The 26,960-nt window shown below is 42.2% G+C and overlaps 1 protein-coding gene across 4 annotated transcripts in view; it reads right to left on the reverse strand.

Moving 5' to 3' along the window:
• Positions 1-26,960, reverse strand: part of milt (trafficking kinesin-binding protein milt) — a 461,657-nt gene that overhangs the window by 59,774 nt on the left and 374,923 nt on the right. For all 4 annotated transcript variants that reach the window (XM_067156966.2, XM_067156969.2, XM_067156968.2 and 1 more), the window contains one exon: positions 9,033-9,109. In XM_067156966.2, the coding sequence (XP_067013067.1) occupies positions 9,033-9,109 (77 nt within the window). The remainder of the gene's footprint in view (positions 1-9,032; positions 9,110-26,960) is intronic.

The following is a 26,960-nucleotide window of genomic DNA, read 5'->3' on the forward strand; positions in this document are numbered from 1 at the left end:
CATGCTGCACGTAGCGGTGGGCATTTAACGTGCCTTGAATACGCACTAGAGGTGACGTGGAATCATACGCAATAGCGCCCCAAACCATGATGCCGCGTTGTCTAGCGGTAGGGCGCTCCACAGTTACTGCCGGATTTGACCTTTCTCCACGCCGACGCCACACTCGTCTGCGGTGACTATCACTGACAGAACAGAAGCGTGACTCATCGGAGAACACGACGTTCCGCCATTCCCTCATCCAAGTCGCTCTAGCCCGGCACCATGCCAGGCGTGCACGTCTATGCTGTGGAGTCAATGGTAGTCTTCTGAGCGGACGCCGGGAGTGCAGGCCTCCTTCAACCAATCGACGGGAAATTGTTCTGGTCGATATTGGAACAGCCAGGGTGTCTTGCACATGCTGAAGAATGGCGGTTGACGTGGCGTGCGGGGCTGCCACCGCTTGGCGGCGGATGCGCCGATCCTCGCGTGCTGACGTCACTCGGGCTGCGCCTGGACCCCTCGCACGTGCCACATGTCCCTGCGCCAACCATCTTCGCCACAGGCGCTGCACCGTGGACACATCCCTATGGGTATCGGCTGCGATTTGACGAAGCGACCAACCTGCCCTTCTCAGCCCGATCACCATACCCCTCGTAAAGTCGTCTGTCTGCTGGAAATGCCTCCGTTGACGGCGGCCTGGCATTCTTAGCTATACACGTGTCCTGTGGCACACGACAACACGTTCTACAATGACTGTCGGCTGAGAAATCACGGTACGAAGTGGGCCATTCGCCAACGCCGTGTCCCATTTATCGTTCGCTACGTGCGCAGCACAGCGGCGCATTTCACATCATGAGCATACCTGAGTGACGTCAGTCTACCCTGCAATTGGCATAAAGTTCTGACCACTCCTTCTTGGTGTTGCATTTGCTCTGTCAGTTAGTGTATATCCGCTCTGGACCATTCAGGAGTTTTGAATAAAACCTAAGTTAAATCAGTGTAATCGCTATTAAAGATGAGATTTTTTTGTTGTTGTTACTTTTAGTAAATGAGCAAAATAAGGAAGGGTGAAAAAGTAGAAATTATCTAATCTACTTGTGGTCCTGTAAAACACGAAACTAGTACCGAAAATACACGTGGTGAAGAGGATCACAAAACCAAGATCGAATATTCAAGGGGTCAGAAGGAAACAGACCAATAATGACTGGCCAGACCGTTGGACTTTGTCGAGGTAAAAAAAAAAAAAAAAAAAAAAAAAAAAACCGCGAAAAACCTGCGTAAGAAAGGAGTGGATGGTGACGGCGAGGGAATATCGAAGTGTATGTTAGAAGTGTGCAAAATTGCTTTAATATGCACCTACATGGTGAGTAACAGCAACTCTTCTCCAAGAGAAAGAAGAAAACAGCACTGCTGAGTACACAAAAGCCTCGATACTTCCTGGTTACAGCTGATGCATACCTTTTACCGCTGTGTTCAGCGTGAAATCGCTGCCGTTGACAACACTTGTGTTCAATCCACAGCACACTACTCTATCGTCAAGTGGGGGTAGTGATTATTCTTTTAAAGAGAAAGTACAACTGGGCAGCTGTCCTCTATGAACACTGATCAGATGGAAAAACGTATGAGTACCGACACTTCGAAGAATGGAAGCGTCGGCCAAAGCAAGACAGGGGCCACGAAGGACGTGAAAATGAAAGATTCCCTAGGGTTCGAGTGCTGTAATACTATCGGGGTCGGCCGAGAACAAGAGGTGACCAAGCGACAAAGTGAGGAGCCCAACATAGCTCTCATTACAGTCAGGGGATACCGTGCATGTACATCTACAGCCATCACCCACAGTCCTAGCTGAGTCTGGCACTGTTTACACTTGTGTCAGTCTTCTTGTTTGAAAATTTTCCAAACAGACCTTGCTTGATCAACTCTTGTTCCCTTCTACCCCGATAGAATTAGATTCGCGAGGCCTAGAAAGTCCCATTTTCACGCCCTTCGTAGCCACTGTCTTCATTTTTCGAAGGATCGGAGCCCTTCCTTTTCCCTTCCAATTATTGTGTTTTTCCTGCCTTGCACGGACACCGGTCTAATGACGACGATGGGATAGGAAAGGGCTAGACGTGAGAAGGAAGCGGCCGTGTCCTGGTTTCCCATTTTCACACCAGGCAAATGTTGGAGACTGTACCTTAAAACCACGGCCGCTTCCTTCCTACTCGTAGGCCTTTGCTACCCCATCGTCGCCGTAAGACCTATCTGTGTCAGTGTGACACAGTACAGAGAAGTACTACATCTTCAGCATTACCACATGGTGCAGTGTGTAGCACCGAGTAGCCCTTTGTTTTATGTTCTGAAGCCACGATATTCATCTTCGCTTCTCTTCCTCCTATGCCCTTCCCTTCTATAATCAACTGTCTTCTCCTTCCTGGTCCTTTCCTAATATATTGAGGTCGGCACTAGGTAGGGATCTGGCCCAGTTTTACGGCCGAATGTCCTTCCTGACACGAACTCACTTAAGGAGAGATGTAATCATTACTGCGTGTTTCTGGGGTTATTATTGTGGTTTGTCGTGAGCAGATGAAGAGAAGTGTATTAAGTCGTATAGAAATACACAAGAAGTAAATATCGTAGGCCCGGCTGGGTGTTGAATCCGAGGCCCTCTGAAGAGCAAGGCAATACGCTGACCATTCGTCCGCCTTCTATAATCAACTGTAGAATATTTTATTTTCCCTAGATATTCACAGAAGTTTCTTTTATATTCCTATTAATATCCTAATAACGAATGTTCTTTCATTATTCCTTTTTTTTGGGGGGGTCTTTCCAAATGTTTAAGGGAAATCATGACTGAACAAAACAATCGAACTTTCAATTTTAACCTTAAAAATTCCCCTAAGTCTTCCTCTTTGAAATCCCGTTATCAGCTCTTCCCTGACGTCACTTTAAAGCTCTAAATGCCGGATGTAAAGGGTAGGGGCACGGAGTATACAAAGAAATCTTTCTCTCACGTCGTCTACGTGCAGTAGGCCTAGGCCGTGCGTAAGAGGAGACAGAAGTCTGAGGGAGTAAGTTACAGTCTAGAGCAGTTATAATGCAAGTACGTTTCTTAAAACTTTCAACTGCAGTTTTCTAGCTTTACGTATTATCAGCTCATTGTCATGTATAAAATGATCATTGCGACAGAGTTCTTATCAGATTCATCTGAATTTTTTGGATTAAGTTTCAATGTATCCAGGAATTGTAAGTAGTTCTGCATTTTATTTTCCGTTGAATTTTACCTTCATATTTTTCTTCCTAAAATAGCACCAACCTAGAGTTTTGCCTATTGTATGAAAAATTTAAAAACTTATTTCTCCAATACCTGACTGCAAAGCCCATTATTATTATCTATATGTTAAAAGAGTTTACTAAAAACATCTTTGGCAAATCCGTTCGTTCTACAGGACAGATTTGCTTTAGTTTTGTTTTATTCTCTCCCGAAGTACCTGCTAGTCTCTCAGTTCCGCCAACTTTGAGTAATCATAAAATCAAATCATTAAATGTTCACTTCAATAATTATTGCAGGCGAAGGCTTCCGCAATCCATTATGTACTAAGCGGGTTGCTAAGCGACTAACACTTGCATTCATATTCTGATATAAATGTGATTTTCATCCTAAGCAACGGCATTGCAAGCGACCATGTTTGATTACTACCTGTCAAGCCAAAGAGCATACATAGATTCTTTTTAAGATGTTAACTACGAACCGCGCCATACCATAACGCGCTTCTTATTAAATGTTCATAAAACCATTGAAACGCGGAAGCAAAACAATATGAATGCGATAGGCATACCAAGACGAGTTATCTGACCTGTTTATAACCAATGGTGCGGAGCAGCACGGGTCCTCGAATTATTATTATTATTATTATTATTATTATTATTATTATTATTATTATTATTATTATTATTATTATTATTATTAATTAAGTATATAAATACCGTTGACAAGTCTGTCAAATTACAACCCAAAAATAATGAAAACTGTGCCGCAAGGGCGTTTTCCTTCTTCTTCTTCTTCTTGCTTCCGAATTTGGCCAACTATGGACCGCGTGAAACTTAATGCTTTCTGACCAGTCTTCTTCTTTTCTCTTCCCAGAACTTCTTCATTCGTTCACTCCTTATTTTTCTCTGTTTCTCAGATATTACAAATTTGGGCCTGTTCTTCCGCTGCTCTTCATGAAATTTGTGGTCATCTACTCGACTTCTGAACTTCTTTCTGTTGAGGATCAATTCTGGTGTTACGGTATTTTAATTTCTTCTGCGTCCTTCTTAACCTCCTCCACCCATTTCGTTGTTCTCCTCAATCCAGTTATATATTTAAATATCCTTTTAGTCAGGCGGTTGTCATTCATTCTGACGAGATGTCCGTAAAATTTCAGTCTTCGTTTTCGCATTGTGTCCGTGATCTTTTCGGAATACTTGTAGAGATCCTCATTTCTCCTTTTCCTCCACGTACCATCCGTCGTTTTCTGAGGTCCAAGAATTTTCCTCAGAATTTTTCTTTCCTTCTCAATTTCTTCAAGTTCCCCTTTCTTATTTAATATAAGGCATTCTGAACCGCACAGCCCCTCTGGTTTTACAACAGCGTTGTAGTGTTTAATTCTGGCTTTGTAGGATATTGCCCGTTTATTGTACCTGTTCTGTGTCAGTCTGTAGGCCAGTTCCAATTTTCTAGCTCTTTCCTTGTTTGCCTCCTTGTCTAGTCCATTGGGATGGATCAGTTCCCCCAAATACTTACTCTTCTAGGACATAAAATAATGTCTGTCTATCAATTGAGTCATATGCTTTTTGGAAATCGACGAAGATTACCCCTCAATGGTCTAGACCTTAGAATACCCTTGAGGTTGAATATCTGTTCTGTACATGACCTCCCTTTCCTGAAACCAGCTTGGCGTTTTCTATGGAACATAAAAGGAATAAACATTATTTGTTAACAACTTTGCAAAATTTAACTAATCAACTTCAAATTTTGTGTGCTGTTCTATCTTATTAATACATGTTTCTGTTTTAAATTTGGTTGTGTTAATGGTAAACTGTAGACGTTCCAAATTTCAGCCATGACTCTCCTTAAAGATGTAGACTAACCTAATATATTGTGTTACAAGAGTTAGAGAATCTGCCACCTGGGTGACTGCCCTAAATGCAGATCAGTATTCATTGATTGATTGATTGATTGATTGATTGATTGATAAATCTGTATTTTTTAGAGTTATATATCAGATTGCAGGTAATATTAGATTAGGAAATGAAGTCTTAAAGGAAATAGATGAATATTGTTACTTGGGTAGTCAAATAACTAACAATGACAGAAGTAAGGACGACATAAAATGCAGACTAGCACAAGCAAGGAAGAGCATTCTTAAAAAAATAAATTTGTTCACCTCGAACATTGATACAGGTATTAGAAAGATGTTTTTGAAGACTTTCGTCTGGCGCGTGGCACTGTATGGAAGTGAAACATGGATGATAACTAGCTCAGAAAGGAAGAGAATAGAAGCTTTTGAAATGTATTGTTACAGAAAAATGCTGAAAGTGAGAAGTATGGATCGAATCACTAATGAAAGAAGATATACTGAATCAAACTGGTGAGAGGAGATCGATTTGGCTAAATTTGACCAGAGGAAGAGATAGAATGATGAGACACATGTTAAGACATCCAAGTCTTGTTCAGTTGTTTTTGATGGTTGTATGAATATGACAATGAAAGGTATGAATATGACAAGCAGATTAGAGCAGATGTAGAATGTAGCAGTTGCGTAGAAATGAAAAGGTTAGCAGAGGACAGGGTGGCATGGAAAGCTGCATCAAACCAGTCTATGGACTGATAACTCAAACAACAACAACAACATATATCAGATGATGTTAATGTTCAAATTTACTGTAATTTAGTAACCTTTTTTATGTAGTCTAGTTAAACTTTGACCTTAGGGCATATCCAGAATGTCTAAAGTATTCGAGTTTCTCAATAAATGCACACTTACAACTGTTTTAATAATTATTGCTTTTAAATTCTACGTAATGTGTTAGTCTAAACAGGCCTCCCACACTGATTATACAGCTCACGATCCAACCAGCCTCCGAGCTCATGACTTGATAATGACCCTAAGAAATGTGAAGAGAGTGCGTTAGCAAACGAGTTCTGCAGCCGGTCGTATCAGAGCGGCGATTAAGGTAGCATTTAAAAGGAAGCCCGACTTTCAAACAACTTAGTAAGGTGAATTGAACACAATCAAGTGAATCATGCATTTTAATAAGTGGCTGCATCGTGTAGCGACTCTCCCTTTCACAGAGCAAGTGAAAGGAATGAATGAGAAGGAGTAACAAGGTCATTTGCCGCGTCTGGTTTACTAAATGGCGAAGACGTGAAGGGTTTCACCTCTGCAGCTCCGTGGATCTGATTAGAGGCGGGTACTAGACAGCTGCCGCGTAGATGATCTCAAATACCTAATGCATTGGACATCAATAATAGTGCAGTGACCTGCCGATATTATATTTGGTTATATATAGAAATATATACTGACATGCCAGTAGTTATGGGATAGGGGTCTAGTATTGCGTAGGCTCTCGTCTAGCTCGGCCAAGCGCAGCTAGTTGTGGAATCGATTCCGTACATGGAAGAAAGGTCTGTGGAAATATTCTGACCCATGTCGTTCCGATAGCTACCCACAGCGGCCTACTATTTGTAGGTGTACGGTCTTCGGTGTGAATGGACTCCATCACAACCCCCTACAAACGCACAACAGGGTTCATATCAGGCAAACGAGGTGGCTACAGCAGTCGCTGAAACTCTCCAGAACGCTCCTCGACCAAAATCTGGACAATTTGGCCCTGATAACACGGTGCATTATCACACTGGAATATCTCATCGCTGTAAGATTACGTGAAGTCCGTGAAGGGCTGCACGTGGTCACCAAGCAGTTCAATGTACCAGTCTTCACGTGGATCAACGTATCCAGCTGCCACGTGAACACACACCCCGCCCCACCATTATTATTATTATTATTATTATTATTATTATTATTATTATTATTAGCGTATGGCAAGGAAACCATATATATAACATACAATATATACACAATAACAATAAAACATTGATTCACTTCAGGCATTATCATATCTGAGTGTCCAACTTTTGAATCCCCTGCACTGCTTCCGCTGTTGGTGACAGGAAGTATTCTAATCTACCTGGATAAGCCCGTATTTGGCACTCCCTTACAATGTCGGGAATGGTCTGGCGAGGGGTTCCACAATCACATTCTGGAGATGGTTCCACTTGTAGAGAGAATCCATGCACTTTCCATGACCTGTCCTGATGCTGTTCTGTCTGGACCAAGTTGCACGCGGCAGTTGGGATCCGTTAGCAATTTTTTCCCCTCTGAAGAGGTTATGCAGGGGAAAGTCAGCAGTGTTATTCCAGCGGCCTTTCCACTCCTCCAAAGCATTTAAGATACTGGACGTCTTCAGACCAGAGTACGAGCTGGTATGCCGTCTAGAACAGGTAGATTGGATCTTCTACTTTGGAACACGAGTATATTGACCCACAATTGAATACCACCATGCGTCTTACATCTGGCACCAGCAGATTCAACTCCAGTCCACTGGCTCCCACTGCTGTCTGGAATAATGTCACCTGACTTACGAAGACCCCCGCCATTAAGAAGCTACCGCTAGCCTGTATGGCACCTTGTTGACAACTGGGGTCCACGGCTTCAGGGAGCCTGCGCCATATCCGAATCCTACCTCAGGACGAAACAACTGGAACAGCTACATGTCGCCTGTCCTCCAAGATCGAATGACCAATGTCACACTCCCAGGCGGGACAGTGTGCCCGTTGCCGTGGTGTTAACAAGGGCATTCTCCTACATCCCACTGACGTTAAAGAAAGCGCAGTGACCAGTTCGATGTGCATCTGGTACCTCCTGCAGTGTGGCTGCGCAGTTCACTGAGACTCCCATGCACACCTGACACCGTCGATCGAGGAATGTTAAATGTCCGCACAACTTCGACAATGGAATGTTCCATCCATCTGGCCCCCACTATCATGTCGCCTTGGCACGACCAGCACAGACAGTGTTTACACTCAATACAGACCTGGGCGCTTCCAGGACGTCACGGTACGTTGGCCCACGACTTCTGGCATGTCAGTTTCTTCGCGGATGGCTGGTTTGTAGCTCTCTGACCTCGGCAATACACGCATCACTCTTCAACAAGTCATATGAGCTAAGACTACCTTTCTAAGTAATATGATTAGAGCTGGGGTGCGTTTCCTTAAGATGTAACTGTTTTATATATATACAAACTAGCTGTTGTATCCCTCACAGACGGGACAATCATTTAGATGGGCATGATTACATTTTTTGTCTACCCTTCAAGTTGCATCCCACATTCTGAGAGAATGCTGGTAGCGGCTTGTAGCGGCTTGTGACGTAGGCCACTCGCTTCCTGACTCACTGTGGCGCTTCGCAGTTCCATCCATTTTTTTTTCTTGCATTACTGCTGCTTTTCATTTGATCTCTTCCTTACGTTTTTTCTTCACGTCGCACCGACACAGATAATTCTTATGGCGACGATGGGATAGGAGTGGGAAGGAAGCGGCCGTGGCCTTAAGTACGGTACAAACCCATCATTTGCCTGGTATGGAAATGGGAAACCATTTTCAAGGCTGTCGACAGTGGAGTTCGAACACACTATCTCCCGAATGCAAGCTCACAGCTGGCCGCACCTAACAGCACGGCCAACTTCTTACCTGTAAAGGTATGTTTGACTATTTGTATACGGTAGTAAAAATTAATTACTGCGAAAGAAAATGAGCTCTTAATGATAAATATACAGGAGATGCAAAGTGATATATGCAGTAAACAGTTGGTTCACGAAGTTTGTTTGTGCGAGGAATGTGTCCGCATTTTCGGATTTCAGATATGGTAACCCTATACAAGATAGTAGGTTAAACTCTTGGAAAATGGGCATAGCGGAATTCATTCATTATTCAATCTAGTATGGCATTATGAAGTCTTATGAGTACTCACCTCTTCCAGAAGCCTGGTGACCGCTTCTATGTCATTGTAGGTCTTGGTCATTTGGCTCACACGGTTGCTGCATAGGACTGAAACAAAGGAAAATACAATCGTTAGCAGCTGGAAGAACACGCAACAACAACAGAATTACCGACAACAATTATATGACAGACAGGGTACTAATGATATTACAATAACAAACTGGTTTCTTTATCTCTAGGCTATCCAGTCGCCTATAATTGAAGATGTTGCTCAGTTTGGTTGTGATTCTTGGTTTAAGGAGAAGTAAAACAACACATTCACCCTGTTTGTTCTAATAGGAAGAATGGAGTTATGGCAAGTTCATTTGGGATCATTTGCCCTGGTCGGCACTCCAAGATAACAGCCCCTGGGAAGTTATGAATCAAATGGCTAGTCTTGCCTCTATGGCAAACGCAGGGAGAGGACTGGGGCGATTATATGGAGGATAGTAAGCCAATAAGTAAGTATGGTCCAGTAAAGTACTACTGGTTGCTAATTACAGTTTATCAAAGTTTCACAAGAACACGCATCGCGTTTCTTTGCCTCTAGCAGAGAAATGCTCACGCTGGGCTTTTCGCCCCGCGGGCTCACAGCATGTAAGTGGGCGACAGCAACGCTGTGTTTACGTCACAAACCGTCAATGTCAACGTTCATTTTAATATTAAAAGATTGGAGTTTCTTTTTAATTTCCAGCGGACAAAATCCAGGTAATTTTCAATATAACTTACGTTGGTTTAGGAAATTAGTAATTTATCTTCTTTTATGTATACTGGCCGGATACAATAAAGTGTTTACCGGTACCTCTTAATATGTTTGTACTCTACGCAATGAATTAGAATTTTCACTGCAATATTTTAAGAGAGGTATAGCCTACTTTAGAAATATTCCTAATATAATGAGGAGTAAAGCGGATTAGCTGTGGCTCTTTCTTGGTATGGTTAAAATGTTCTGATAAACCCATAAACAATCCAATCGTGTTTACCGGGGACAGCACCACTTAGATTACATATTTGAAGACATACTGTATATGTATATATTTGTTATCGCATTATTTTACAGTACTGTACTTTGATAGACAATATGTCTCTTCACTACTATTGATAATAATAATAATGTTATTTGTTTTACGTCCCACTAACTACTCTTTTACGGTTTTCGGAGACGCCGAGGTACCGGAATTTAGTCCCGCAGGAGTTCTTTTACGTGCCAGTAAATCTACCGACACGAGGCTGACGTATTTGAGCACCTTCAAATACCACCAGACTGAGCCAGGATCGAACCTGCCAACTTGGGGTCAGAAGGCCAGCGCCTCAACCGTCTGAGCCACTCAGCCCGGCACTACTATTGAAACTCGCCCGCTATTTAGAGGCTAGCTATCTGATAAAAAGTTTTAAATACTATTTTCAGAAACTCAATTAGCAAGGAAAGTCACAGCACTGTACAAAATCCAAGCATTAAACTTGTTGAAGTACGTAAAAACATTACGTTTGACTGAACGAATAACAGGAATTTCTTCTGTCATTCCCGTCCAAGAAGTTGTGAACTGTAGCATGGAGACTTCAACCCAATACGAAACTTGTGATGTGTCAGTATTTCTCTGAATATGTGAGTGTAGGGAACTAAAACCATCGAGCGCAGTATAAGTCAAAGTCGAGTATTTTTAAAATGTCTGGCTTCTTTTGCGATTAGAGTGTTTTATTTTTTAAAAAATACTGTGCTGTACTCCAATGAACATTTCGTTGAATGGTGAGAAGAGAGTCACAATCGAACGTCAATGCTCGTGTCATGTAGGCTACTCTTGGTAGATAAGCTGCCCGTATTTCAGACATGCGAGCCCCAGCTGAGCAACTCTGCTCTAGCAAGTCAACAGCCCTACACAGTGTTGACCGCTACCGCGGAGGCGAGCAGCCTGAACTACGAAAAGGCCTCGTACACACCCAATGTTCACACGTATGTTGTAAATGTTCCCTTTAACGCAATGTTGATTGAAGTACTGTGGTTTTCTAAATACACTACAATCGCAAGAAAGACCGACCTTTTAAAAGAGGAATTTGTATATATTTTTTTTATGTTCAAGCAGGGGTTATCAAAACCCTGAGATTTGCCGATGATATTGTTATATTACCTGATCCTGCAGATTCGGAAAAATTGCGGAATAGTATGAGACACGGTCTTCTAGAAGAAATACAAGGAAAAATAAGGAAATTTTAAAAAGTCAGTGATGCAGGAAATATTTTACATAAGAAAATGAAGCCTTGAAGGAAGTAGATGAATATTGCTATCTGTGTAGAAGGAAAAATCGACCACAGATGGAAGGAAATAAAAGGCACTCGCGCAAGCAACCTATCTCAGAAAAATCAGAAAAATACATTTGCTCACATAAAGATATGCATAGATTTTTTAGGAGACTTGGTTGGAGCGCGGCACTGTATGAAAGTGAAAAGTGGATAGTACCTAGCGCAGGAAAGACGAGAACAGAAATGTTTGAAACTTGGAACAGAAGAACGGTGAAGGTAACATGGGTACCTAGGATCAGAAATGAACAGGCTGGTATGTGGAGAGCGATTTGGTGGGGTCTGAACACAAGAAGAGATAGACAGAGCACATCGCAAGACAATGAGCACTTGTTAGAGAAGTGTATTGTAACGAGTCATCAAATTTGGAGTGGGATCTTTATTACCGTCTTGACACGTGAAGAGCGGTTTTCAAGCGTAAGAAACTTGAATAAAAACAAACTTTTTTTAGAAATCTTAAAACTTGTTCAATGAAATGTACTGATGCAGATTTCTATGGTTTTGAAGAGTCGCTCGACAATTAGGCGACAACAAACGAAGAATCCAAGACGACACAGAATTACCTGGCTCTACGTTAAAAAACCTGTACTTCATGGCTAAAATTACAATGTTTTTACCAATAAATTCTTCAGCATCTACACAAGACAGTGCAAACCTCCATCACTGAATATGGAAATAAATTGTGTATTAGCTTGCAGACTAATCCTAGCCCACTGATAACTAATTACTCTATTAGCTTAGAACAGGCATTCCCAGCCTGGTGCTCTTTAAATGCCACGTGAGTTTTGGAGTGCTCGCGAGCCCGAACGCTTCTGAGGAACATTTTTCAATTCAAGGCCCGTACAGGAACTGCATACAACACTCGTACCGCGCACTCGTGTAGCAGAAACATGGCGATAACTCGCAGTTTGATCACCTAATGAGTGACTGAACAACTGAGTGGTCTGATATACCGAGCCTATCATCCTGTTCCGAGTTCAGGTTGAAGCATACTGCTCACTGTACAAATATAAGCACTGGAAATACCTCAGCTGTGCAGGAATCGTATATGATAATGCTGGATTTAGAATGTTAAACTAGTAGTAATTCTTGAATATTTTCTTTCCATGGTATTACTTGTTGTAGTCTTGGTGATGATGATGTTGAGTAATTATGTTTAACTTTACTATCACACTACTGTAGGCGATCATTGCCATCGGGATATTTACCGAGATGTCTTTTTAATAATAATAATAATAAGAAGAAGAAGAATGTAAGGGTATATTCTGCCCGAAAGCAGGTTCGAACCTCCGCAGAGGTGTGCCTCGGCCGTAGTTTACGTACGGTAGAGTGGCCAGTTCCTTTCTGCGTGGCAACCCATCCAAATTTTGACCACGCCCAATGTTGCTTAACTTCTGAGATTTCACGGGATCCGGTGTTTCAACACGGCTAAGGGCGTTGACATTATTATTATTATTATTATTATTATTATTATTATTATTATTATTAACGAGTGAGTCTGTTCATTCTACCAGCAGGCACATGAGGAGTCGAAGTAGAGATGGAATGAGGTCGGATTCGGCTCTACTAACCACTATAATCTCACAAGGAGCACTCAACTCATTCAAAACTAGGATTTCTTTCAGGCTACGCGGGTGGCTGTGTGAGATGGTTTTGGTCCAGAGTGATATTTAGGGACGTTTTCGAGCGTCGAAGTTTGGAGCAGTTTGCTCTGAGCTCGGCGCGTGGGAGGTCTGGCCGCCGTCACTACAGCCACAGCGTCACTGAACGATAAACCGGTGCACTGTCCTAGCGAGACTGTGTAAACTAACACTGGTAGAAAAAGTCGGTAGCGATTTCACCCATACACAGGCTACTAAGTCCATATAAATGTACACCTAAACTTGTAGTGAACCTGAATAGGACGAAACTTAAGAATATAGAAATACAGACTTAGGGAGAGGTGGTTTAGAGTATCGCTGGGAAAATGAACGCGTATATAAAAGTCTTATGCATACACACCATTTTGAATAATATTAATTTATGTGACGACTACCAAAAATAGTTTGAATAAGGTCTTCTACATTGGTCACTGTATTAATATATTAATAATGTTCACGTATGTAATAAATAGCATAACGAAGTACGAACATCACACGAAAATGTCAAAGTTTCATTTGTTAAGTTCCGCAATCGTTTAGTAAATATTTACTTATTACACGCATTCCCTTCATTTTAAAGTCCTGCTACTTACTGCAGGAGCGCCGACTTAATCTGCAAGGTACTAAAGCAGTTTGTAAGAGCTGTTATGACGACCAGCGGCGCGCTCTTTCATCTCGAAAGTGTATCATGGCCACGGTAAGTTAGTGAAAGTCTTATCATTCCGAAGTACTGTACTTGAAGCAGAACTTATCATGATCAGAAGTGGCTTATCATCAAGAATGCACAACAACAAGGTTTAACTTTTTAGCAACGTTCGCGGGATACGAAAACTAGACTGGACCATAAACTGAGCTGCTACAAATTACAGGAAAATACGGGTAGTGCATCATCCATTTGACGTCAGTGCATGACGTTGAGTAAATCAATAGCTTACTGCACGCGCGGGCGGCGTGTGATATACACCACCTCAAGCACAAGTTGTGAAATAAACACTACGGCGAGTTGGCATTTGTCAAAGCCTGGCCCAATACAAACAGTGCATACTCGTTAAAACCGTGCGTACACATGTTACCAACAACTGTTTATAATTTATTGTCACTAACACGTCTTTCGATTTTCGATGTTTGCAAAATTTTCCCCGCTCCCTCGCCTGCCCACCGTCACTCATCACGCGAGTGCGAGAGAATCGTTTCGTGCAAGATGCCAGCCGGTCCCTTCTCCAGGTGGTTTCAAGAACTCAAAAGGGCTCGACACACCTTCGAAATGTGGTGCAGGTGAAGAATGCTAAGAATATGACGAACACAGAGAAGAACGAATGTGTCAAGCATGATGATGATATGATAATGCTTGTTGTTTAAAGGGGCCTAACATCTAGGTCATCGGTCCCTAATGGCACGAAATGTAAGGACAATTAACAATACATAATCCTCCACTAGCTAGAATTAAAAACGTGAGGACGAAGAATGAATGGATGGATATGAAGTTAAAACAAACAGTGGATCCGACCCGCAATGCCCCACATTCCCAGAAACTAGCGTTGAACAATAGTATTACTGAGCAAGGGACTGCTTCTAAAGCACAATACAGAATCGATGATCCTCGTAGTCTAAACGGGTCCAAAATCCAGGTCATCGGCCCCTCAAAATGGTGCTTATCACCAGAAAAGTACAACCATGGTATTTGTCATGTTGCGATACTAATCAAAGGTAGCGTAGACTCGCGGTATTCCACACATTATGGTACTACTCACAGGTAATGTAATGCGCACATGTAACACAGACCTATGGTGTTTCGTACGTTGTGTCGCTATTTACAGGCAACGCAAACCTATGGTGTTCTTCACGTAAGTGGACTAACCACAGCGACTCGCACTATCCCGTGGTGTTCCTCACATAGTGGGTACTGATCATAGGCAATGCACAACTATGGTGTCGCTCATATAGTGGTACGAATCACAGGTACTGTAAAATGCATCCTGAGCACACGCTACCGCTACAAATCACAAACCTATTGTGAACCTAACATAGTGGTAATACGCGCAAGTAAAAGCGACCCATGGTGTTCCCTGCGTGGTGGTACTAATAACAAGTAGTGTCATGATTCTAATGTCATCATCCCTTGGTCGCCCCCTTTAGTAGCCTCTTACGACAGGCAGGGAATACTGTGAGTGTATTCTTCATCTGCGTCCCCCACCCACAGGGGGTAATATGTCAATCAGACATGGGCTGTGCCTGAAAGGGCTATGCAGATATTGCAATTCTTCAACTTCATAAAACGACAGGGGGAGGACAGTTTGAGAAGAGAAAGGAGTCAATTGTGAAAGGCTTAGAGGAAGAGCACCAACCCAAGCAGATCGGTGATCAGGTGAAGGAGGTCACCCAGATGTCTTTTAGAGGAAGATCATGAGAGGCAGAAAATCGACAACAATGGAAGCAGCAGGTCTTGTCCAGAACAAATCGACACAACTTTTATGGTGTCACGATCCTCGGTTAGGAGCAAACCGATTAGAGAGAGTCAATCAGTCACATGGACTTCAAGATCTGACCAACGCTGTTAATGACTCATTAAGAATTTTACCATCTGTTATATTCATTCTGCAAATCTGAACGTTAGCATTAAGGTACAGTCGCACTATCTGCCTGACCTGAAAATGGGAAACCACGGAAAACCCTCTTCAGCGCTCCCAACGGTAGGGTTCAAACACAGACTTAGAGCCCTGCACGGGCGCGGATACCGCGAAGTTAGTGTCTTGGCGGAAGCAAACTTTATGGCAGTGCGGATAATTTTGCTGGTAATTTCTAAATAATTTAGTTTATTGATTTTTCACTCTGTTATAATCTTGTTTTTGCTTGTGGTTAGGCGACCCTTGACACTGATATAGGAGAATGGTGATAAAGAGCCTGGAGACCGTTAAGCTGTAAATCTGACCTGAGCCTACCTGACTCCTGCCCGCAATGAATGGAAGGAAGAAACAAAGGTCAATACGTCGGTATCCCTCATAATCCTGTGACTGTAGGGGTTCTGGTGACAGGTATCAGGTCTACTGTATTATGTTAACAGATCTATCCGTTTCAATACCTTGGGTGTAATAAACTGTAGTTAAATATTTACAACATCCGCGGATAAACATTCGCGTATGCTAATAATATTTTGTATATCCGATCAGGGCTCTACAGATTAGTGCTAAAGTTGGAATGCTGGAATTTTGGCTTTAAACAGGGTTCTCCTCTTTTTAAAAGTCAGGAAATGGATTATGTGAAGTCTCTTCATTTGAAGCGCCATTAAATGGCATTCAAGTGCACCAGTATTCGATCCCACAATGTTCATCGTAGCAGGAAAGCGTCCTAACCACCTACATAGTATAACCAGTACAGGCTTTGAACCAATAATAACACAACCACGGTGATACAGAATTAAATGTAATTCCTTCATCCAAAACGGGTGACGGAAACCAGGCCTTGACCCTGCATCCTCCGCTGTTCCGTTTCCTGGTTTGAGGGCTGTCCGTCAGCCAATCAAATGAGTTATTCAGCAGATCGATGTCAGGGGAACGAGTTCGATAATAGAGCGTCCTCCAAGTTGCAAACGTAGTGTCCTTAAAAGGGCAACATACAGCAATATTACTTTGCCACGTACGGTAGCGAAATCAAGCGAGAAAACTAACGGTCCGCAATGATATATTCGACGAGCACGGAGGAGTCAACAAGAGTTACAAAAGAAATTAGAAGCAACTTTAAAAACTACACAGAGCAGTCTTAACTGAATCAGTCCCGAACAGTGAATTCTTCTCCTGATTTGTAGAAAAAGGAACACAATTAATTTTATTTTATAAACAACAATGCATTGTTTTATGCATGCGAATGTATACCTTAGGCTGTTACGAATATTTCAGGTATACCGGTACTTTAAAACTAACTAATGTATTTAAGACATCTAGCAACAGCGCAATGCAATAATCAATCACCTTTGGCGGATATAATGTTGGATTCAGACTAAAGTAGACGAATATTTAGGATATTGCATTACGCACAATTGCAACACATTAGGTCACGATTGGTTTACCCATCTAGGGGCGTCCAAGGAATAAAATGACATCGGCAAGTGCTGAAAATGGCAGAAGTTCTACCCGCAAAGCCTGCGCTCACTACCCCTGGAGTGGGCGCGGTAGAATAGCACCCACGGTATCCCCTGCCTATAGAAACAGGGGACTGAAGGGGGCCCCAGGACTCTTAACTTGGGAGCGTGCGTTTAACCACGGGGCCATCAGCTGAGTCCTGGAATTGCTTCCACTTCTGTCAGAATCCTCGCTTTCATCTATCCTGTCCGACCTCCCTTTGTCAACTCTTGTTCTTTTCCGATACCGGCGGTACTAGAGCACTCGAGGCCTAGGGAGTCTCATTTTCACGCCCTTCTCAGCTCTTGTCTCTCTTTGGCCGATACCTTCATTTTTCTAAGTGTCGGATCCCTTACATTTTTTCTCTGTGATTAGTGTTATACAGAGGATGGATGCCTAGCCGTACTTGCTCTTAAAAAAATAACCACCACCACCACCCGCCAGTGTTGTCATGCAAAACAACCTCAAAGCAATGCGGACGAGAAGTGGCAGACGAAATAAATAATAATAATAATAATAATAATAATAATAATAATAATAATAATAATAATAATACAGTTATAAAACCAGAATGCCTCTATGGATCAGAAACACTAATTTTGAACAGGAAAACTGATCTAGAAAATATTCAGAAAAAGGAACGCAAGATCATTAGAAAAATTTTAGGCCCGAAACTCGTAGATGAACAGTACCGCCTTAGAGGGAAACAGGAAATCAAACAATTTTCTAACATTCACAGCGACATCAGAAAACGCAGATTAAGATTCTTTGGACATATAAAAAGGATGAACCCAGATAGACTTACCAAGCAAATAGTTGAATTTTATGAAAACCGAAGTAAAGCTAAAACGGACACAATAAAATGGATTGGCGAAATTAAAACAGATCTCAAACTGGCAGGAATTACACCTGAAGACATCCAAAGCCGGGTTATCTTCAGAACCAAAGTTCATAAGTGGCAAGTTGACCAAGAGGGAAAACCAAAGAAGAAGACCGGAACAACATGGTCTCAAGAGAGAAAAGAAGCACACAGCAAACGAATGAAGGAAGTGTGGGCACAAAGAAAGGCAAATGCCTGCCTCTAAGTACTTTGCGTAGTCCTAATGGGCTTATTCGCAATATATATATATAATAATAATAATAATAATAATAATAATAATAATAATAATAATAACTTTACGTCCCACTAACTACTTGAACGGTTTTCAGAGACGCCGAGGTGCCGGAATTTAGTCCCGCAGGGGTTCTTTTAAGTGCCAGTAAATCTACCGACACGAGGCTGATGTATTTAAGCCAAGTTGGGGTCAGAAGACCAGCGTCTGAGCCACTCAGCCCGGCTAACAATAGCCGAGTTCCAATATGTGCCGGAAATTCCCAGCCGCATTCCCATGGTAACTCGAGCAAGGTGTAGAGAACACGTTCTTCCACGAGAACCACAACAACACCTATGAGAGCTGTCACGAGGTCGCTGAACGCTGTGGTCCAGCCAGATGAGAGCGATCGATAGATGGGGGTCAAATTCACTCAGCGGCACGTGTAACATTCTGCCGCACCTCCAATAGTACTACGAATTAACAGAGCTCCACAATGTCAGGCCGGGATAACGGGAACTCATACAAATGTTATTTTATGTTGTAACCAGCGACAGACTCCGGCTTCACAAAGGTATCAAGTGCGAATTTATGTTGTCAGGCTCGAAAAGATTCAAGATTTCCTTGAATATTACGTTATTAGTTTTTCCTCCTCATGAATGTCCGTAGCTCAATGCGTCATTTTTCCCCCAGGCGCCGTTGGCTCGCTCCTTTCTTCCTAAGCGGTATTTAAATCATTCCTGTGCTTCTGCTAAAACGATCGTAACTTCTGAAACATTCGTGCAAATTATACACTAGGATATTTTTATCTTCATAAAATAGCCACTACTGGTCCAGTGAAGAAAGCAACGGGAAACCCACCTCATAATTTCCCTAGTATGCCTCTTCAGTGGCACCTAGGCCCTGTTCATTCAACCTCAGTTAACGATCAACGGCATGTTAAAATAATTTAAAAGTAAACTTAATCAAATTAGCATTTAATTAAGATAGATTAAGACTAACAATCTGTTAAACTCTCAGTTAATTTAAATGCCCAAGTTCAAGCAGTTTAATTCTCTGTTAGCTCAAAATATGACAGGTCTAATTAGATGCAGAACTTCTGTACATGAATATTTCGAATTAGATAGGCCTTTTCCAGGAAGAATTAGAAACGGAAAATATCATTTTCATACAGTTGTTTCAGATGCTTGATGGTACGTTGGCTAACGTCAGTATCCACATTGAACTCACTACAAATTTTCTGCCAAGCGTCACTTCGGCTTTCAACATGGATCCATTATTTTGCTTACTTTCTATAATAGGTATATACTCGGAAATAATTTCCGGCTTTTCTCGCATTTTATCATACTGGTCTACAGGGTAACAGAAAATTCATGGTAAAGACATTTTAAAAGAATCTAATAAATCTTGACTTCAAGAGTCTTCGTTTACAGCTGTATTCAAACAAAAGTGTATTGGAGCGCGCTCAAAAACTGCATGGGTCTGCCACTGCCTTCTAGATTCTCACTGATCATGACTCTTGTGACAGTTAACACCGTGTTAGCTAACAGTTCCCAGCAAATGTTTTGATAAACGCAAGAATCTGCTGCTAAATTTTTAACGCTATGTTAAACTGTGCGTTAGTATTCTTTTAACTGAGATTGAATAAACAGGGCCCTAGACTATCTACGATAGCTGTTGGCGGAGCAGTGGAGGATCAAACCAGTCTTCGAACTGAATACCCAACATACAAGACTGGGATGAATAAATTGTTTTAAAAAATAAGAATTACGAGACTAATCACGAAATATAGTTCCTATTTCAAGGTTGACATTTTTCACTGCAAACAAAAACGCTTACTGAGAGCTGCAGACAGGTACATACCGTCCCTGACTGTTTTGTAGACCTTTCGCTCCACAATATATTCTTGCACACATATTTGCAGTCTATCGTTGGCGCTTTAGGCAGTGCAGGCCAAGAAAGCTCTCAGATTACCACGTTTCGCCTACTTCCTTCGCTAAAATCGCTACAGTGATATAGCAATTTTTCATACACCTAACCCTTACTCGATACATTTTCTATACAGCGGAGGAAGTCTTATCGGAGAATCTGTTCTTGGTTCTGGAGATAGGGCCTTACGAACGCAAACACCTACTGGGGATATTATTTTATTTCATTAGCTTCCCGAAAATTATCAATACTACCACAGGGACAAAGCATAACAAAGACACAAAATGTGGTTATACAATTGCTGGTAAATGATAAGAAAATAGAAGAAAACATTAAGGACAATAACACATTGTAATAATATTACGTCACACCGACACAGATAATCTTATGGCAACGATGGGATAGAAAAGGGCTAGGAGTGGGAAATAATGGCCGTGGTCCTAATTAAGGTAGCCTACAGCCCCGGTATTTGCCTGGTGTGAAAATAGGAAACCACGGAAAACCAGCGCTGCCTAAATAAATAAATAGTATCCATCCAACCAAAGCACAATAAACATGGCAAATGTCTATCATTTGCTCTCAGCTGTAGACTATGCAGTAATGTTTTCGTACGGAGCGGAGGACGCCCGCACATGTACGCAAGTAGGGTTGCTTAGCAACACCGCACCGCACGAACCTACGGAGGGAGGGAGGAAGTCGATGTCACGTAAAACGTACCGCTATCAGGACCACAAACTTTGTAAGAACCAAAATACTAATCAGTTATCCACCAACAATTATGTTTCTTAATCTGGTCTCGATGTAACGTCACACACACCACGTTTTAGAGTTTTAGAAAAAAATTATGAACCATCTTCTCCTCCTCACACATGGATTTATCGAGGAATGTAGTACAAACGGAACCCTTTTCTTCAAAAGTTACATACACCGTAATAATAATAATAATAATAATAATAATAATAATAATAATAATAATAATAATGGCGTGTGGCCTGCGCAGAGGACTGGTGTTTGACGTCACATAGGCGATCTTCCCGTCTGTGAGAGTGCCGGCCCCGAGGTGTAGGGGTAGCGTGCCTGCCTCTTACCCGGAGGCCCCGGGTTCTATTCCCGGCCAGGTCAGGGATTTTTACCTGGACCTGAGGACTGGTTCGAGGTCCACTCAGCCTACGTGATTAGAATTGAGGAGCTGTCTGACGGTGAGATAGTGGCCCCGGTCTAGAAAGCAAGAATGACGGCCGAGAGGATTCGTCGTGCTGACCACACGACACCTCGCAATCTGCAGGCCTTCGGGCTGAGCAGCGGTCACTTGGTAGGCCAAAGCCCTTCAAGGGCTGTAGTGCCATGGGGTTTGGTTTGGGCCCGTCTGTGAGAATGGGGCCCTACCCAGGGTAATTTCTAATGCTTAGGACAACACACACACGCCCAGTTCCCGAGCCATCGGAATTAATGATGGTTGAAATCCTCGACCCGGTCGGAAATCGAACCCGAGACTCACTGGACCAAAGGCCAGCACGTTAACCATTTAGCCATGGAGTCGGACACCCAGGCAGTGAACACTCAGGAATTAATAAGAATACAGACCTAAAGACCGCAACAGCACGATTAAATTGTCAGATGAGAAGACCATTGCGCTTATCGTAATCAGTAAAGGTGGCTTTATGCGACTACCTTAGACATTTAAAATAATAATAATAATTATTCACAGCTTGATGAGGACCCAAGACACAGTTCCTCCTTCTCCCTTTAATATTACAGTACGACACCACAGTATTTTGAAAACGCCTATGGGCCCGACGAGGATCCGAACAATCACCGGGCTGATATCGGGAAAACGGTAGTGTTAAATGCTCCTTTACGGGACAAAAAAAAAAAAAAAAAAAAAAAGCACCAAGATTACGAAAGGGAGGATGATTAAAGACACCCTAGAAGTCACAATCCTAACATCGTAGAGATCAGAAGTGTCTGAATTTTGTGACTGGCATGTTCCACAAGGAGTCAGCCTATGGGGAGAAACACAGGAGGACCAACCAGAAGTGATAAATGATAAAAGATACGCTCCGTTCATCCCGAAGTACACGAGTTCGATTTCTAGTCACGACCACGAGATATGCTATACACTACTGTATTAAGAAACGAGACTGATACTTCTTAAAAGGTTCATGGTCCTTTGGAAATTAATTCCTAAGGACAAAGAGGACTGGGCATAGAACTATCCCATTTAGCGGCGAGATTAGAAACTCTATTCCTTCTTCTCCCTCTGCCTGAACGAAGATAGTTTTGACTTTCTCCAAAGCTGAGTTCATATCAGCATATGACTGTAACAGAACTATTTAGTCCACATGTTCTCAGTATAAGATGGATCTGACAAATCACGTGAAAATATATATTTTCTGAAAGACCAACTTATACACTGAACATGTTGTTATGATGGACTGGCATTGATTCTTCCAGTGAATCAGGCAGTTGTAACAACGCTTTGAGGCATAATCCGTAAAAATTATCAATGAACAGACTACGCCTCAAACAGAAAAAACGACTCGCCACAGACACTCAGCTTCTTGGCCAGAAATACCGGAATAATAGTTCGACGTTTACAGTCTCGAACGTAACCACATTTCAAACATTGGAGCTAATATCTAAAACCGAGCTTACAATGACGTAAATTACATCAACAAAGTAATAATAATATTAATACACTGAGGCCGTAAGTAAAGCAGGTGCCCGAGACTGAAGCAGAACGCGTGCAGCAAGAACTCACCGTCAGTAGAACACACGACCGCCATGCACTTCCGACGCGTACGGTAACAACGCTAACAGCGAACTGCGCCACAGCACGCGAGTATCGATCTTTCATCCCGCGAATGTTGCATCAGCGAGACTGGGGATGAACTAACCCCTTCCCTTGCCTCCCACTCAAACCCCGGAAGTGGCAGCTCTTTCAGACAACAGCTTACACCAACAATGAATAGAAAATTATATAGATATTTGCTTAATTCCAAGAAACACTTGAACAGTGTTATTCGTCTCGGGAATCTTTGCCAAGTACCGCAAGCTATAACAAGGCGCTTTGTAAGACTTTCATTTTGTCAATAATCCCCTCTTTTGGCAAGTCCTAGTGTTTACAAAGCACTATATATTGTGGTAAAAGCTAGAAGAAATCAGTTTCTTTCATGTACCTGTCTCTGTCTTATCCCAGACTTCGACGATATGGAAGTAACTCATGCATGAGTGATGCTAGTAATGCTAATCCTTACGCAGCCAGTCCGGTGTGGAAAGGTTGCTCATAGGGTCGATTGGTGGGTGGGCTTGGGGTTCCATCAATCATCAATGATCTCCAGTTGGAGCAGTCCCCCAGGTGCCAGATACCTATCAATTATTTATGTGGCCTTTTCGTAAAAGTAGTCCGACTCGTTCGCTGAACGGTCAGCGTACTGGCCTTCGGTTCAGAGGGTCCCGGGTTCGATTCCCGGCCGGGTCGGGGATTTTAATCTTAATTAGTTTATTCCAATGGCACGGGGGCTGGGTGTATGTGTTGTCTTCATCATCATTTCATCCTCATCACGACGCACAGGCCGCCTAAGGGCGTCAAATAGAAAGACCTGCACCTGGCGAGCCGAACCCGTCCTGGGATATCCCGGCACTAAAAGCCATACGACATTTCATTTCGTAAAAGTTTTCAACGAACTTCGGTATTTATCGAACATTTCCCTTAATAAATTATTCCAATCCTTTCCTCCTCGTCCTACAAATTAATATTTGCCCACATTTGTCCTGTTTAATTCCACATTTTTATCTTCATAATTATGATTTTTCCTACTTCTAAAAGCTCTGCTCAAACTTATTCGTCTACTAATGTCATTCCACGCCTTATCACCACTGACAGCTCGGAATTTACCACTTAATCGAGCAGCTCGTCTCCTTACTCCCAAGTCTTCCCAGCCCAAAATTTGCAACATTTTCCTAACAGTACTCCTTTTTTTTAAATCACCCAGAACAAATCGTGCTGCTTTCCTTTGAATCATTTACACTTCTCGTGTCAAAAAATCCTATACACTGGAACCATACTCTAATAACTGGGGTCTTACCAGAGACGTATACGTCCTCTCCTTTACATCCTTACTTCAACCCCTAAATACTAATATGAAGAAATCTGGAACCTCGTTTGGCAACTTCTGGCTCGGTGAGGAAAGCAACGGGGGAAACTAGCTCAATCCTCATTTTCCTGGCATGCCTCTTCAGTGATGTCTAGGTTGTCTATGACAGCTGATGGCGGAGCTGTTGACGTCTGCATGGGGAATTGATTTACGGCAAGTTGCCCTTCCTCGCGCCAACCATATTTGGCGTGTTTTTCTGGTGGTTAGTAATACGATCACAAACACCCAGTCGCTGAGCTCCCGGCCCGGCAGTAGGCCACGAGTACGCTGACCATTCAGCCAAGGAGCTGGACATTCATCCATATAAATTTTTAAATGTCTGCCATGCGCGTACGTTACGCATATCACAAGAAAAGGGCAAAACACAATATAGTCTGATATTTAAGGCAATACAATTCTGGCCTGGGTGAAATGGTAGTTTAGGGGAAGGTCTAAAAATATATCCTCAGATATCTCTGTTAATACTGGTTTTCTTGATAAATGCTACGCAACAAAAGTTGTGGAAAATAAAACTTCCGATTTCGTGCGTGGTACAAAACAATCCTACGACACGTAATAACGGAAATATTTAGTTTATTTTAAGAAGTTTCCTGCGCCCTCCCGTTATTGTTTTATGTTACCAAAGAGTCCTTTGTAAGAAGGAGAGGACGAACAGTAAATTCCGAGTTACCTTGTCGAGTGGAACAGCGGGGTGGAGATCTATAAAACTTTCGTGTTTATCTTTCGATTCCTCCGGATTCTACATATTCTATCGGTACTTGACACACACTCACTAGTACGTTACCGACGTGTCAGTTAAGGTACTGTTTATCACTTTTTACTTTCCAGTGCGCAATCGGTTATTTTCCTTTAAAATCATCATCAAACCTCTCAATTGATTTAATTCAGGTATTAGATGGCATTTCATATAAACCCGTTCCACTGAATGTTTCATGATTGTATTTTGCAAACATCAGTGAAGATTTCATTTTAAAAACAGGTAATTTTTAGGAATAAGGGTTTTTTTTTTGCTTTAACCTAATTAAATGTGTAAAACATACGGCCATACAATTAACAGGCAGCCTACATACTACTTTATTAAAACGTAACGATCAAATGTGCTATGTTCGTCAATTTTCGACCTATTTTTTACAAGACAAAAACATTAAAATATGTTAATATATTGTCTGACGTCCCATAGAAGTCGTGTTCGCGTGTCATACGTTCGCCATCTATGCACTAGTCCACCATAGCATTAGGACTACTTGAACAGTGCTATGGAGGCACCCATAGAAATGGGGAGTTTACACACTGAACTGAACACTGGGAGAGCAGTCACTACTGATGGGATAATCGAATACTTTTAATATTCCAATAACCTCCATTCTATTATTTACAAGGTCGAATAAAGTAATCGAACGAGTTTCAAATATCATTCAGTTGTATCTCATACAATATTCGGATGCGTCATGAATAACTTTTTCGGTTTAAGTGTGTCAGATGGATAATAGATTGAAATTTTTAATTTCGTGTGGCTATTACTAGCCGAGTGCAGCCCTTGTAAGGCAGACCCTCCGATGAGGGTGGGCGTCATCTGCCATGTGTAGGTAACTGCCTGTTATTGTGGTGGAGGATAATGTTATGTGTGGTGTGTGAGTTGCAGAGATGTTGGTGACAGCACGAACACCCAGCCCCCGGGCCATTGGAATTAACCAATGAAGGTTAAAATCCCCGACTCGGCCGGGAATCGAACCCGGGACCCTCTGAACCGAAGGCCAGTACGCTGACCATTCAGCCAACGAGTCGGACATAGATTGAAATAAGCGAATACGTGAACTCTTTATGAAAAACAGAAATACGCATTTTTCTTCCAAATGCATCTCCAAATGTTGAAACTAAATGAGTGAATTAATTGCCCTATTAACATCACTTCTCATTTGATTATTTCAAAAGCATTCACTGTTCGATTGCCTCATTCATTCCATTATCCCATCACTAGCAGTCACCCCCACAGTGGCCAGGGTATTCCGGCAATGGAACTTGGCACCGGTACATCCCAAGCGTAGCACTGTTCGTGAAAAGTCCGAATCTGGGCCGCTTTTCATTCCTTATGACAGCAATAGCAACATTCGACAAGAATACTGAGGTCATTTTACCTGAGCCACCAAAACTGCCGATCTGTCTACTATAGGTACGATAGATGGTTACGCCCTATACATAAAATCGAAGGTATCCAAAGTCGCTACGTAACAAGGAAACGTGTTTTAGTCAAACAAAATATTCATTCTTTTCTTTTCTAAATGTAAAGGCAGAAGGTAAGGTGACGTCAGCCATCAACTGTGTATGCATCTGAATGAGGGAGCTTCGTAACGCGATTACAGAAGGAGCAGAGTTTATTGATTTGAGTTCCAAGTTCAGCTGGAAGTTGTACATCAGTAGGCGAGAAACAACAACTCAATGTCACAAAGATGGCTCCCCATTCATTACGCAGTTCCCACTGAAGAAACGGCCATTGTTTACATCAATCAAAGACGACAGAGAAAGTGCGTGGATGACCTCCTGAGAAATAGAACTCTAGTCGGTGGACTTGTAAAGTACAAAGAGAAAGACCAGGGTACTACGCCTTCTTCCTCATAAGGCTATCAGACAGCCAAGTAGGCTTTCAAGTAAACACTGAGGCAACTTCCTTTTGCTCCCCCTCCTCCACGAGCAAG

Source organism: Anabrus simplex, chromosome 13 (genome assembly GCF_040414725.1).
Source record: "Anabrus simplex isolate iqAnaSimp1 chromosome 13, ASM4041472v1, whole genome shotgun sequence".
Lineage (NCBI taxonomy): Eukaryota > Metazoa > Arthropoda > Insecta > Orthoptera > Tettigoniidae > Anabrus > Anabrus simplex.